Source organism: Aquila chrysaetos, chromosome 2, assembly GCF_900496995.4.
Source record: "Aquila chrysaetos chrysaetos chromosome 2, bAquChr1.4, whole genome shotgun sequence".
In the NCBI taxonomy this organism is placed as follows: domain Eukaryota; kingdom Metazoa; phylum Chordata; class Aves; order Accipitriformes; family Accipitridae; genus Aquila; species Aquila chrysaetos.
The window spans coordinates 43,352,014-43,367,235 of record NC_044005.1 but is presented as its reverse complement, the minus strand read 5'-3'; the positions used below and the strand labels follow the sequence as shown (position 1 = coordinate 43,367,235).

Here is a 15,222-nt window from a genome sequence, read left to right as displayed (position 1 = left end):
CATCTTGTATTGCTATGTGCAGACAAGTTGGGAGACTGATAAGTACAACTGAGATTTAAGATGCCTTTAAATACTTCGATTTCTCTTTGAATGTAGACAATGGAGTGCTTAGCTTACTAGTGGGTTTGAACATGTGGCACTTGTATCCAGCGTAAAATTAATAGCTATCTGTTTTGGTTTTTTTTTTCTTAAACAATAAGCTTCTTGTTAGAGCTGAAACTTTTCATGAAAAATTTACAGCTTGTTTTTCCTTGTTTTCTGTCCTTGTTCCTCCAGCTGAATTGCTTGCAAAAAAACAGCCATTAAAAACTAGTGAAGTATACTCTGATGATGAAGAGGAGGAGGAGGATGATAAGTCTAGTGAGAAAAGTGATCGCTCATCCAGATCCTCATCCTCTGATGAAGAGGAAGAGTAAGTAGTGAACACTGGACTATGATTACTTGTAAGTGTGTGTTCAAAAACAGAGATCCACTTTATGTAGACACATGCTGGTTTAGAGGATTGTTTGGGGGCAGTTCAGTGTCTCTAAAGTGGTTTTGCCTCTGGGCACACTTGCATTGCTCAGATTTGAGTCCTTGGCTTCTATACCATGGTGCATGTGACTGATTTACCTTGGATGGGTTTGCAACTTCAGTTCCCTGCTGTTACCTTTAGCCCCATTTACACTGTTGTTTACAGATTTGTTTAGTCCTACAGTTTAGCAGCTGCAGAACCTTAGCATATTAGCAGGGCAGAGAGGTGTGCTGGCTTATCTTAAAGCATTGGCCTATAAACTGCCCTGGTGTGTGAGTCGTTCTGCTTTGTGGTGGCAGGGGCAGTGGGTAACAAGTCTGGGACTTCACATTTAGACTTTCTCATGAATGCTAAATTCGCATATCTACAGTCAACTAGCGTGTGATGAATCATTCCTTTTACTAGTAATTTAAATAGTTAGCACTCATGCTGCACCTTGCCCAGGACCCCTTTTTTGGTGATTATGTCTTTACTTTTTTTCTTTATTCCTTCTCACCTTTCCCAAATCAGGAAAGAAGAAATTCCTCCTAAGTCCCAGCCAGTGTCCTTGCCTGAAGAACTGAACCGAGTACGGTTATCGCGACACAAGCTGGAACGCTGGTGTCATATGCCCTTCTTTGCTAAGACAGTCACTGGCTGCTTTGTCCGTATTGGCATTGGAAATCACAACAGCAAACCTGTTTATCGGGTGAGTTTAGCTCTAAGGGGTTTAGTTCTTTTTATAGTGCTGTAATGTAATATTTGCAGCTTCTCAGGTACCTGTGATGGTTTGAGTGTTAATACAAAAAGATTGCTTATAACCAGAAAATGTAATTGCTGCCAAAGAGGTGGAGGAGACTGGTTTAAAAATAAATAAATCTATGGGACCAGCTAGGTGAAGAGATATATTTAGTGAGAGAGAGGGAGCACTAACAAAGCCTGTTCTTCCAGCTTTGGTTCATACTGTCTTGTCTCATCATTTGTATTGCAAACTAGAGTTCAGGACTCTGCTTTGACCAAGTAAGGATGAGTAACATTCACTCCTTATTTCTGGGAATGTTCCCAAGTTATTGCATGGTCTCGGTTCTTTTTTTACAAAGTGTTTCTTCTAATACATCAGTGTGCCTCAGAAGAGAATGTGATTGAGAACACAGTTTTGTTTTTCTGTTTCATTGCTGTAACTGTACAATCATGGGATGCAATAATATTCTCTAAAATTGCATTAAAAAGGTTCCCAGAGGGGCTGTGTTTAGTATGTGAGCAGCACTGGTGTATTTCATTTGGGACATACGTTAACCCAAACCAGCGTTAATTGAAAAGTCAATAGGAAAAGTAGGAAAGTGTACACCATTTGGTCAGGAAGGCAGAACTGAGAAGATACAAAAGCTGCATCAAGCATTCAGATGGTATAATTTGTCAACTCAAAGGTGATGCATGAAGCAACTAATTCAGTACCTGATAACATACACTGAAGAGTCTTACTTTACTTGATCTAGTTAGAATTGTTAGTTATATTAAGGTTTTAGATCTCTCACGAAAAGGCTTGAATATCCAGATATATTCCAGGAACACAGAAGTCCCCTCTTGCATCCTTCCTCTTGTGTATTTTACTGTGTGATACAGGTTGCTGAAATAACCGGTGTGGTAGAGACTGCAAAGGTTTACCAGCTTGGTGGTACCCGGACAAACAAAGGACTACAGTTGCGGTAAGCTACCAAAGGAATCCTTATTGGCTCATGAACTGGTGTCCTTTTCATAGCAAATAATGTTCTGTGTGTGGTTTGGAGATGAGAGCTAAAAAGCAGACTGGGACTTGCCATGCCACTTACTGCTAGAATGTTGGGGTTGGGTTTGTTTGGGTTTTTTTTTCCCCTTGGCATAATGGAAATTGTAAAAAATCTCATGCAGGGACTTGTGATTGTGTTGACATCTGAGCAATTCACTTGCCTTAGTAACCCATGGTTGTTCGTATATGCCTCCTGAGCTTTGCAATACTCTTATATCTTTTCTCCACAGTTGTTGTAATCAGATGTTAGAAATATGTAGAGGCATACATGGTTGGGTCTGGCATATGTATTACAACATAAAATGGTACTTTGGAGGGAAGCAGCTGAATGTAGCATTGGATTTCTCAGTTTTTCTTACGGCCCTTATAAGGATCATGAGGTGAAGGTCAACAGTTACAATACAAAACATTGTAGTGAGATAGGACAAGAAGACATTAACCATTTGGGAGAAACAGGAAGGCATGTGGAGAATGCACATGGATGGAAGTGTGAAGTAAAAAAAAAAAGTTATCTAAATCCATTGTGACATTCAGTAACTTCTTAGGCTGCATCAGGAGAGAGCTCCATGGTTTGAGTGAAATTTACACCATGGAAACTAATTTTAGTATTGGCTAGTAGCAGCATAGTAGTTTAGCTGGTAGTGCCAAAGGTAGTGCTCCACAGAAAATGTTTAGGGATTTCTGGCTTTTGACTGGCCAACAAATGAAAAATTAGGTAGTGGTTGGCTCCAGCATTGTATAATTCAGTACTGCTGAAAGGTTACTTCTATTGGTCCAAACATGAAGGAGCTCTGTGTTTCTGAAGATCATGCCATGGGTCACTGAATAGGGTATGTAAGGCTTAGGTGTGAGAGAGGTCTGTTTCCGTTTCCTCCTGAGGGTTTTACTGCCACAACCAAGCGACTGTTTTCTGCAGACTCATTGTCTAGTATTCCTTTGCATTACTACTAATAGCTGATGTAGGCTCCTGAACTGTGGCTGACTGGACTGAAGTTAGGAATAGATAGCATGCAAGCCACAAGAGTAGCCTTAAGTGTCTGGTTTTGGGCTTCTTGAATCAGTTTACACCTATAGATCTAAGATCATAGCTCTGTACCATCAGAGAGGGATGTTGTTACACTTTCTTGTTGCAGGCATGGCAGTGATTCGCGTGTGTTTCGCTTGGAGTTTGTCTCTAATCAGGAATTTACTGAAAGTGAGTTTATGAAGTGGAAGGAAGCGGTAAGTTTGCCAGACTTTAGTTTCTTCTTAGCAGCCTTCTGCCAAGGATCCTTTAAGGGGAAAGTAACCTCTTGGACATTGTGTTTAGATGTTCTCTGCTGGGATGCAGCTACCCACACTAGATGAGATAAACAAGAAGGAAGTGTCCATCAAAGAAGCCCTCAACTACAAGTTTAATGACCAGGACATTGAAGAGGTAAACAGTGTGTTGTAGTGAGGCTGTGGCAGTGCTTAAAGGTGGCAGGAACTCATGGAGTAGAGCACTAGCTGTTACAAAGCAAAATGATCATGGTATTTGCTTCCTAAGAAGAAAATAAAAGGCTCAAAATCAAGTTGAATAACTGGATAGAGTAGCTTGGTGATCGAGCTGTTGAGTGCTCACTCCTGGTTTACTTCATCCTTTGTGCCCTGTTACCTCCTCTTGAACTTGTGTTGCAGAGTTCTGAACGCCTAACCTGAGTATGGTAACTTAGTTCTCAAGTTCTGAAAAGCTAACAGTATCATGATAGATGCATTTATCACAGTTTCTGCAGTTTAATACTTGCTCAATACTGACCAAATGTGATGAGCATCAGATTTTTGTAGGTCATAAGTGAGGGAAATGGAGCTGTAACTCATTACCAAGTCACAAATTAAAAAATGCAGCAGAGAAAGAGCATGAGTAAAATTCTGTGGCAGTAAGTACATTTCTTAGGTGATATTGATCTGTTGCTTCTAGTGTCCAAGTATTGAAACAGACATTTCATATTTGCATGTTCTTGCTGTTTCCTCTGCATCTTACAGATTGTGAAAGAGAAGGAAAGGTTCAGAAAAGCACCTCCAAATTATGCTATGAAGAAAACTCAGCTGTTAAAGGAGAAGGTGAGAGATGAGATGATGCCTGCAAGCTTAATGCAGTCTTTGATTTTGAAGAACTGGAGCTCATCTGGATTTTGGCGGTAGTCAGCAGTAAGGTTGGCTTTAACTATGCAGCTAAAAGGTGGATCTCAAGGTTCATTGCTGGGTTCAGAACACTTGGAACCCAGTTAAAGCGATTGCATTCTTTTTCTAAGGGCAATTGCCAACAATTGTAGCTGTCTTTTTTTGTGTCCTTTAAACAAGAAGGTCTTAAGCTGTTCTGCTTTAGAAACTCTTAACTTTTTTCTTTTTTTTTTTTTTTCCAGAGTACCCCATAATAACATTTGAAAGTTAATTTCCTATACTTTTTAAAATAGGAAAAATAAAAGTTGTGTTAAATTGTCTTTTACTCAGGGGTGACTGAATTGTCACTTTATGGCCAGTAATTTATATTGAATAGAATACATTGCTGAAAGACTTACTTGCCACTCAACTGTTTTTACATGTAGACTCCTGGAATAGACCTAACAGTGCTGAGAAGCTAAAGCTGAGAAGTCAAGAAAACAGTCTTAAGTATCTCTGAAGATAAAGATAGATATAACACATTTTGTTTGGTTTTATTTGTGCAGTCCTTTTTCAAGGCATTCATGCTTCACATATAGTAAAAACAAAGAGTTTGTATTAATCTTTAGTTATACATTCTTTGGCTTAACTTTATTGTTTGGTCATCATTTTACTATGCACGAATATGTAAATTGTTAGTTTTCCTTTGCAGAACAGTGCAATTGCTTTTTATTGTCACCAGGTGGCATGATAAGCTACTGTTGTTGGTCTGGGACTCTCCAACTCCCTGAAATAAGTGGCAACTGACAGTTGCAGAAATAATCATTCTTTTCCTGAGCTGGTAAATAGTGATATTAGATTTTAATCAAACCTGTAACTTAAATCATCTAACTGACTTGCCCTTCTCGTGCTGGGAGTAGTGTTCCTACGTCTTCCTTAGTTTAAGGGCTTTCAAAGGTTTTCAGGGTTCTTCAGAGTAAGAAGTCCTGTTTTGCCTTGAGCTGTAAGGAGAGTTTAGCTCTTTGTTGTATTCTTACCATGCAGGGTAGAACATTTGCAACTGGAATAGGGTTAGCTGGCTGATTCATGGGTGTATCCCTTGTTTCTCTGACTAGCTCTGTGGTAGAGAGTAGTGCCTAATGAGTTACTGTTTGGTTGAAGGCTATGGCTGAGGACTTGGGGGACCAAGATAAGGCCAAACAGATTCAAGATCAGCTTAATGAACTTGAAGAGAGAGCAGAGGCCCTGGATCGTCAACGGACAAAAAACATTTCTGCAATCAGGTAAGAAGCAGATATTTTCTTTCTTAAATAGCATCGATCAAAATATATGGAGGAGAGAAACTAAAGCAGTGGTGAATTAACTGCAAGATTTTGTCTTTCCTGTACAATATATTCATGAAATGTGTATCATGATGGCTCTGTTAGCGTTTGCCTATCTTCACTTCCTTGTATCTGTCATTCAGTTAAAACTGTCAAAAATGTAAATTCTCTTCCACTCACCCCAGGTAGCAGTTGTGTTGCAGTAAGAGTAATTTATGATCAGGATGAAGCTGCAAGAATGCTGTCAGGCATTTTGTTGTGTAGGAATTGATAAATGATGATCACTTTCTTTTTCTTTCCCCCACCCTCCTTTTTTTTTTCCTTTCTGCAGTTACATCAACCAGAGAAATAGAGAGTGGAATATCGTTGAGTCTGAGAAGGCTCTTGTGGTAAATAGTGCTGAATTAATACTTCTGTACAAGTAGACATGAAATGACGCAAAGGGGGATAATTGCGTGGTGAAGTTACTCAATTTTTTTTTAATGATCTACTCAATTTTTTTAATGATCTATAAAATCTTTCATATAGGCAGATTACATGATTTTAAAGCAGATTGCTTTATCCTTTTGATCAACTCAATTATCAGCAGATTACTGACTGTAATAGTGGCTTAGTGCATTTTGTATGGGAAAGAAATCAGAAAGGAGCCTTCAGAGAATAAAATAGTAAAGGAAATATTCGATTCTCTGCAGTGACACTTCTATTAAGAGAAAGTTAAGCTTGTTAACAAATGGTTAAGCCTTAACTAGCCTGAGAGTTGTGCATGTATTTTCTATGTTATATTCAGTAAGGAGTTTTGACCTGTGAAGCATAGGACTGTGGGTGTGTCAAAATCTTTCTAATCTGTAATGCTGTTCCTGGTTTTCCTCTGATCTTGTTATTATATATAGCTGATGAGTACTTGCATGGACAGGGTGCTGTGGGAGGATTTATAAGGGTGCAAGTAGCTAACTCTGCAAAACCACGTGCTTTTTCTTCTTCAGGCTGAAAGTCACAGCATGAAAAACCAACAAATGGACCCCTTTACTAGGCGGCAGTGCAAGCCCACAATAGTGTCTAATGTGAGTGTAATACTTAAGTTCAATTGTGGCAATTTGCAGAGAAACAGAAACCAACATAATGCAGACAGTAGGAAAGAAAATGTTGTTTGTATTAATTCCCAGTTGTGCCATATGCTATTAATGCTCCAGATGCCAGGGTGAGATACAATTGAGTGAGATCCTGGACTCACTATCCCAAAAGAAGGAAAAAGCAGTAATTTTTTTTTTTTTTTTTAATTTTTTTAATGCAAAATGTGAAGGACATAAGTGATGTGGGTATATGTACCTGGAGAAGCAACTGTGGTTTAGACTTCTGTGGTGAGGTCTTTTATGTAGAATTACTCGGATTTAGTTAGCTCTGGGAAGACAGTTTGCTGTAGGTGTGAGTTTCATTTCGAATTAGTTGAAATTTTCCTGAAAGATCTGTGAAAGGCGAGAGAAGACCAGACACTTTGGGCCTGTGATGGATAAAGTAGTTTAACACAAACTTCCCCCATGATACTGTGGCAAAACCTGCTACTGCAGTCCCTAGCTATATAAATGATAGATAGCAAGGTGATCAGCTCCTACTTCTAAGTAATCTGGCTTTGTTGAGGCCTGTTCTAGAATAGTATACGGTTCTAGTGTCAGTACTTAAAAAAAAACCAATCAGGTTGGCTCTCATGAGTCTCCACAAACTGGGAAGGGAATAGAAAAGGAATTTTATTGCAAGGCTTGAATTAAATAATTATTTCTGAAATAATTCTTTATTAGCAAAGAATCATAACTGAATAGCTTTATTATGGTAGACAACTATTGTGTAAAGAAAATAGTCCTCTAAAGATTTCTTCTCTCTAGTAGAGTGTTTCAGCCAGAACTGTAAGCTGAAATCAAATACATCTAATAATAGTGTTAAGACTAGTCATGGGAGCAAACCATACCAACAGGAAATGTATTTCTCATTTTCTCAAAGAAAGACTTTCTGAAGGATAACTTTTAGTTTGTTATTGTCAGATGCATTATTACACAGGTATCAGGATGATTTCAGTTGTCTCTGAGATTCTGAAGGTTGGGCTAACTTATCTACAGCCTCTTATGGTTTTAGATTCATGGATATGAGCACTGTTTTAACAAAATGGCAGTATAGTTTTCACCCATTTAAATAGTGGTGGTTTTTTTCCTTCTTTCTTTTTTTTTTATTTTTCTTTTTCCCCTCTGTAGTCCAGAGATCCTGCTGTCCAAGCTGCCATCCTTGCCCAGCTAAATGCAAAATACGGGTCTGGTGTATTACCAGATGCTCCAAAGGACATGAGTAAGGCAAGTTTCCATTTCTGTCTCTGTTATGTTCCTCCCACTGTCACCGTTTTGTTCTAGAAGCTTATGACTAATAGTAGATATGCATGCTTCAGTTCTAGAAATAGGTATCCTGTAGAGGATTATCATAGAAAAGAAACAGCTTTTTCTTTCTTGGGGAAAGAAAACTAAGTTTCTCTAGCAGTATGAAAGCTAAACTAAGTATGTTTGTGACAGAAGTGGGGAAAAAAGCATTTTTATCTCTGTTTATCTGGACAGATAAGGGTTGGAGACTTACCCATAGTTTTTATTTCAGGGTCAAGGGAAGGATAAAGATGTGAACTCTAAATCAGCCAGTGACCTCTCAGAAGATCTTTTCAAAGTGCATGACTTTGATGTAAAGATTGATCTTCAGGTTCCCAGTTCAGGTAGGTGTTCCAGCTGAGTTTGGGGATGTGATTGTCCAGCTCATTATAGTAGAGCTCACTTCTTCAGAATAGTTCTTTCAAAATCATTGGTGGGCTTTCGAAAATGGGAGCAAGGACTCCGTGTTTGTTGTCTTGGCAAGTATCTTGAACTGAGGAGGAAAGGATGTGTGCTAGTGACATACATTGAGAAAACAAGAACAACTGTATTGTGTTAAACTGAAAGCCTGTGTATCCCTATATCCTTGCTCCAAATGCCTATGGAGGAAAGGATGTAATGAGTGTTTTCTGAAATAGTCTTCCAGTCTACAGTATCTATGACTTGCATAATCTTTGGAGAACAGACAAGACTGTTGTATTTAATAAGCCTTGATATCTACCTTGGTACTTACTTGGTTAATTTGTCTAATCACTTTTGAGGACAGATAAGCTTTGGGCGTCTGTGGTGTCCTGTTCCATAATCTGTGTACATACTATGTGGATAAAGTATTTCTATTTGATTTTGAACCTGCTGCTTTACCAAGTTGCTGCTCCCTAACTTTGGTATTGCAGATGGTATTGAACCAAAATTTTAGGGGAACCCAAACTGTGGAGGGAGCGAAGGTATGCTTATAGACACAAACTTGCTGAAGCTTCGTCTTTGCGATCTTGACTTTGAGAGCCTGAGATGTGTGGCAAGAACAGTTTAGTGTCATAGAATCATTTAGGTTGGAAAAGACCCTTAAGATCCTCGAGTCTAACTGTTAACCTAACACTGCCAAGTCCACTGCTAAGCCATGTCTCTAAGCACCACGTCTACACATCTTTTAAATGTCTCCAGGGCTGGTGACTCAACCACTTCCCTAGGCAGCCTGTTCCAATGCTTGACAAACCTTTCAGTGAAGAAATTTTTCCTAATATCCAATGTAAACCTCCCCTGGGGCAATTTGAGGCCATTTCCTCTGGTCCTATCGAGCTGTTTTTCAGTGGAGGGAAAGCATGGGAGTATACCAGTGCAATTTGACTCACAAGGCTCATTTTTTCTTGCATTACTGGAAGGATTAGCACTGAAGTTTCTTGGAGGACAACAATTTAAGGAGTACTATAAGAATGCACAAAGACTTAAAACCTTGTCAAGAAGGGAAAAGTAGGAGAGGTTGTCTTTCCAAACTAGGTCAAGACTGGAACGCTGTACCTAAGACTACAGAATGAGGTAGGATGCCAAGAACAGGAGACTTCCTGAAGCAGTTAGTGAGAGTTACAAACTTCAGAAAGTTAGCAAGCAGATGAAGGTTAGGCACTAAAGGACACTGAAAACCAGGAAGGGGACTAAAAAGAGAAGGATGAGAGAGACACAATATAGGTAGAGGTTTAAGTATGGCTGTTCTGTTTTTTTTTCCTCAGACAGAACACCATTTTGGCATCTTGCTTCGTGCAGTCTCCTTTCTTAAAAGAAGAACCTGGGGATTGGTTAAAATGTGTATTGTAGATATGGATAGGAAGTTTGACTTCTGTCCACTTATTATCTGTCTCTTTGTGCTTGCAGTTCTCATGGGGTAATGATTTATCAAAGATCCCAGAACTGAGCCTGCAGGCTCTGTTTACATTGTGATTTCAGCGTGCTATAGAGTAGTTTTCCTAAGAAACGAAAGTATACTTACCGGCAGAAAGCTGAATTAACAAACAGTCAAAATAGCACATGCTTTATCCATGAAGATAAGCTACCAGATACTGCCTGTATTATTAACTGCAGTTCTAACCTGATATATACTAGAGAAGCCAAACATGATTCTGTGGTGAAGCTGTCAGTAAAAGCAACAGGTAAAAATCTGTAGTTTTCAGGTATTTCGGTCCTCACTCTTTTCTTATCCCCAACAGAATCTAAGGCGCTGGCCATCACCTCCAAGGCTCCACCAGCAAAAGATGGTGCCCCTCGGCGATCATTGAACTTGGAGGACTACAAAAAGAGGCGGGGGCTTATTTGAGCATGCCCACTCTGCTGCTTCTGATCCTGCATGCTCCATGACGATGTCCTACCTTTTCTTCCTCCCTTTTCAGTTCTCCCTTCTGGGTTGGAGCAGCAATGGAGCTGGGAAGAGACTCTTTAAAACTGCCAGTCATCTGTAACATAAACCATTCAACTATTTACTGTATAGACCTCCCTTCTTGCCCTTTCCTCCTGCCCCCCTCACAAATGTGGATCTGTGCTATTTGGGGTTTTCCCATTTCTTTTAGTTTGAGTTTTGTTTTTATTTTGTTGATGCAGCTCGTTGGTCCACTCTGTGTTCAGTATTAGCCTGAGGTCTGGATTTCCGTAGGAATCTCATGGTGGTCGCAGAATCGGCGCTTGGTGATCTCCCCTTACACACCACAACAGGCATGGTGAATAAACATTGGCGCAAGACCTTTGTGGCTGGAAGGTCATCTGCACTTTCTTCCTCTTTTTCTTCCTCCTTCATCCTAGCTTTGGAGAAGGGAATCTTCAAAAACTGGCTTAGGTTCAAAGTGTAAATTTTTTTGGGAGGGTTGTGTGACTTTTTTTCAGGTGTTTTTTATCATTTTTAAGCTGCAGTACTATTTGTATCCGTCTGTCACAGTTCTTTACGGCTGTTTTGAATTTCTACCAGCTGTACTTGAGCATCTGAAATTGCAAGAAAGAAACTCATTAAATGTGATTCTTCTTACTAAAACGGCTTGGCTGGTATAGCTGTTTAACTTGATGTTCCCTTTTTTACTTACACTTAACTGATGAGAGAGAGGTACACAGCTCTTGACGTGGGACTTACCATCCATAGTACATCTGGAGTCTCCAGCTGTAACTGAGTGGAGTAGCTTTTTCTGGGATGGCCCTGGGGTGCTCATTGGTTGGGCTTTAATTTCTTCTCCAAGCCTCCAATATTACATACTTTTTAAGTCATTGTGTCTTCACTGGGCTCCAGCTCACTTTGTTCTTGCTTTGTGAACCATTTAAACGGGGCTTCTATAAACAAACAAAAAATATTAATAATTAAAAAAAAAATCACTTTGTGTGGAAGGGGAAGGACACATTAAGGACATAGAAAGGTCAGTGGGTAATGTATGAGAGGGAGCTGATGCACATTTTTCATTTATAAACTGGTACAAGTGGGGTGCAACACTAGCACAAGAATTGTATGGCTTTATGGAATATTTGACTGGACACAAGGTGACAGCTAAATTATCACTCAGGTGTAAAAAAAAAAAAAAAATCAAAGTGTAAATATAAGTGACATTTAACAAAGAACTTTTCCAAACAAGATACAACTGAATATATGGAGCTAAGAACTAAATTAAAAGAGAATTAGAAGTCTAAAAGGTTAGAGGCCCTCGTTCAGGTAAGCGTGCAAGCACGTGTTTGTTCCTACTCAGTCCAGTACATATGTAACTTAAGCACTGAACTGGATAGGAATGTTTCTGGGGGACCCTGAAGAGGGAAAATGCTGATGCTCTTCTTGTGTCAGAGCATTACTGTTTTTCTGAAATCATACACTGGTTACATTTAAACCTGTGTTTGATACTTTCTTGTTGGATTCTTAATGCAACTTTAATCTAGTTCTTATTTAACTTTCTCTTCCTTTTTTAACAGTAGCTTTAAAGAAACATCATGTAATCGTGTGCAGATTGATACTGTGTATAAAAAGAAAATCAACCTATGAAGCAGCTCTTATCTACCGTGTAAACAAATAATTAGAAATCCTTCAATACTTATTTACTGAATAGTCCATAGTTCTAGGACACATGTGGGTTATTCTGTAAATATGTAATCATAGTGTGCTTTATTTGATGGCCTATTTTAGCAGCTTCTCTGGAGTTGTAGTAGGCTCTCACATATGTGTACTTTTAACTTTCTAAGAGTGGATTTATGGAATCTACCATGATAACTTCATAGGAGACATCGTGATTCACTGTGTAGATAATGCATATGATATGATTTTGTTTTTTTCAACAGCTTCAATTATGTTACAGATTTGTAATAAAAAAAATCTAAACTTATTTTGCAATAGCCAGTTTTCAAAATAATCACTCTCCAATGCTTTGCAGAAATAATTGCCAAATAAAGTGATTCAGGAACTGGTTTTTCCACAGAAATGCCTCAGAGCTCTGAGGCACAGTGACAAGTGGTCTCTAAAGGTAAAGTTAACTCACATTCAGTATTTTTAATATGCTTGCCCTTGATGTATTGGTTTTAGATAACTTCTACATTTGGTAACACAAGAATAGTCTGTACTACAGCCAAAACGTCAACGAGACCCGTACAGTGTTGCAAGTAACTTTTAGTGGAGATGGCTGAAACAGAGGAGATGCAGTGAGTTTAGAACGCAGATCTGAATGATGGACTATGTCCTAGTTATCTGCAACTATGAAACTGCCACTTACCCTCTCAAAGTCTCTGGATTCTGCTGAAATACTTTGAGAGGCAACAGTCAGTAAATTATCATGCAAACCTCTTATATTGAGAATAATACATCAAGAAAGTACTTTTGAATAGTTACAGAACTGTGTATGAAAGCTGTAATCTTTTTTCCTTTAAGTGCATGTAAAGGTGAGTGACTACACCTCCCACTCATTAGAGAGGGAGAGATTTGTTTGCTTTGTTTCATTGGTGTCCTAGCATAGTTCATCACAACTGTACAGACTTCTATAAATAAACTTGGTTTGTTGGTTTAATAAGGTTGATTGTTTATCCCTTGATCTGAGGTGCTAAGGGTTTCCTGTCTGGAATTTGTTTTTTTAGAAACTGACACTTCATTTATCAGTCTGAACACAACAGGCATAACTTGAAATAGGACAAGTTCTGCCAAGATGGAGGGAAAAAAATTTTCACCCATAGGACAGTCAGAGAGTGGACTAGGTTGCCCAGAGAGATTGTTCTGTCTCTATTTTGGAGGTTTTTGAAAGAAGGCTGGATTAAGCCATGAATAACATGATCCAACCTTGTAGCTTACCCAGCTTGGAGCAGGAGGATGGACTGGAGACCTCCCTGAGCTCCCCTGTGACCTGAATTATCCTATGATTCTATAAGTAATTTCATATTGCTTTCTCCAGTTTTGTCTGTCTGCCCTGCATGTACTGCTCCCCATCCCTCCCCATCCCCCTTCCTACATGCAGCACACAGAATTCGTCTCACAGACGTGGTGGCTTACCATGAGCAGTGCTGCATTTCCCAACACACGCATCCTGAGACTCTGGCTGTGTATGTCTGTAGAGTTCATGCTAGGGATGTCTGTGAAACAAAACTGTCTTTATAGATTTATCACTGAACAGGCTGGAAGACTCAGCCTGTTACACTGTAGAGTGAAGAGCTGTAACAGATTTGATAAGCAAAATGTTCCTTTGATGCACTTTGAACAACAACAAAATACATTTTGAGTTTTCCACCTCTTTAGGAGCTTTTTTAAATGCATATGCTTTTAAACTGCTATGCAAGGTCACAGATTTTCGAGGAGTCTTTAGGACAAAGGGTCTTGAGGGTGGGTTGACACTTTTTAACTGGCTTTGGGAAGGATAGTCAACCAAAGGAAAAAATGTGCCTTGGAGGAAAAGGAATGAACTAGCTGCGAAGAAAGTGCTTCACAGTTAGTTCATTCCTAGCAGAAGGTGGAAGCAGAAGAAGGTGAGAACTGAAAATGAGGAGTCTGCACAAACGCTTCACTGGTATACATACTGGGGAATAAAAAGGCATGTGAATGTCATCTCAAATTTGGGCTTTGGCATCTTTGTTTTTTCCCCCCAACTTAACTAGAAGATAGTTAAGCTTGTCCAGGCCACTTGAAGCTTTGAATTTCGGGGTTCTTAATTGTGGGAAATAAGTGCTGTAAATTTGATACCTAAACTACTGATACATATGCAGTCTTACTACCTTCAGCACAGTAATTTAGTCTTTTAGAGGGAGATGCTTAATTAGCCAAATAAACAGGTGAATTTTCTTTTTTTATTTTTAGCTGGAATGGTTAAACACTCAATGGTTCTACCTTACCACCATCATCAACCGCTTGAGATTCTAGCTCCCCCCCTTCACGCTCAGTGGCTGAAGGAGTATCGTATGAGAAGGAGTATCGTATGAGCAGTTTCTTTAGTCTCACACTGTGTGGAGTTATCTGGGTTAAAAAAAAAAAAAAAAAAAAAAAAGCTTTTTCTGCTTTGTCAGTTAGACTGTGGGATTATTAAACATGAAGAGTTGTGGTGGTAACATCTTAAACTTTTCCAGCTGTTTGGAAAGCTAGCCATTAGATGTTCCCTTGGGGTTCTTTATGCCTTGACATCTATCTAGTTATTAAAGGCTCCTGTGGCCCAACTGTGTCAGGCCATCACGAGTCTTCCTCATGTGCCAGCCTTTGGACACTTGACTATTTTTCTTTAGCGTTCTCCTTTCCACTGAGAAGCAGCAGTATCCAGCTAAGAGTCTGAGCAGTTAAAGAAAGTAAATTAAAGTAGGAGCTTCCCTGGAATAGCTAGTATATTGCAATTACCTATGAGTAACAAGGCAGGGTGAGTATTGATAGTACTTACGATGCTGTATCTGGCATCTTGTATTGGACTACATGTAGAATACTGTGTCAAGTTTTTGGGTTCCCCAGTTCAAGGAAGATTTCAACCACCTGGAGCAAGTTTAGTGGAGGGCCACCAGGATGGTCAGAGGCTGGGGCTTGTTCAGCTGGAAGAAGGTGATGATGTAGCACTGTAATACCATATTACTGTTGTTAGTAACAGGCCATAAGCTTAGTACTGAGGCTTATCAGGCTTCCCTTTCTAGACTTTTCTTGAC

The 15,222-nt window shown here is 39.3% G+C and overlaps 1 protein-coding gene across 1 annotated transcript in view; it reads left to right on the top strand.

Annotated features, from left to right (window-relative positions):
* Nucleotides 1-13,124, top strand: part of RTF1 (RTF1 homolog, Paf1/RNA polymerase II complex component) — a 31,613-nt gene extending 18,489 nt beyond the window's left edge. Inside the window, 12 exon segments of the mRNA XM_030042810.2 lie at nucleotides 277-412; nucleotides 1,025-1,202; nucleotides 2,117-2,199; nucleotides 3,413-3,500; nucleotides 3,589-3,696; nucleotides 4,284-4,361; nucleotides 5,562-5,683; nucleotides 6,054-6,111; nucleotides 6,706-6,783; nucleotides 7,963-8,058; nucleotides 8,351-8,462; nucleotides 10,317-13,124. Coding sequence (XP_029898670.1) covers nucleotides 277-412; nucleotides 1,025-1,202; nucleotides 2,117-2,199; nucleotides 3,413-3,500; nucleotides 3,589-3,696; nucleotides 4,284-4,361; nucleotides 5,562-5,683; nucleotides 6,054-6,111; nucleotides 6,706-6,783; nucleotides 7,963-8,058; nucleotides 8,351-8,462; nucleotides 10,317-10,423 — 1,244 coding nt within the window. The 3' untranslated portion in view covers nucleotides 10,424-13,124.
* Nucleotides 13,125-15,222: the final 2,098 nt, after the last annotated feature.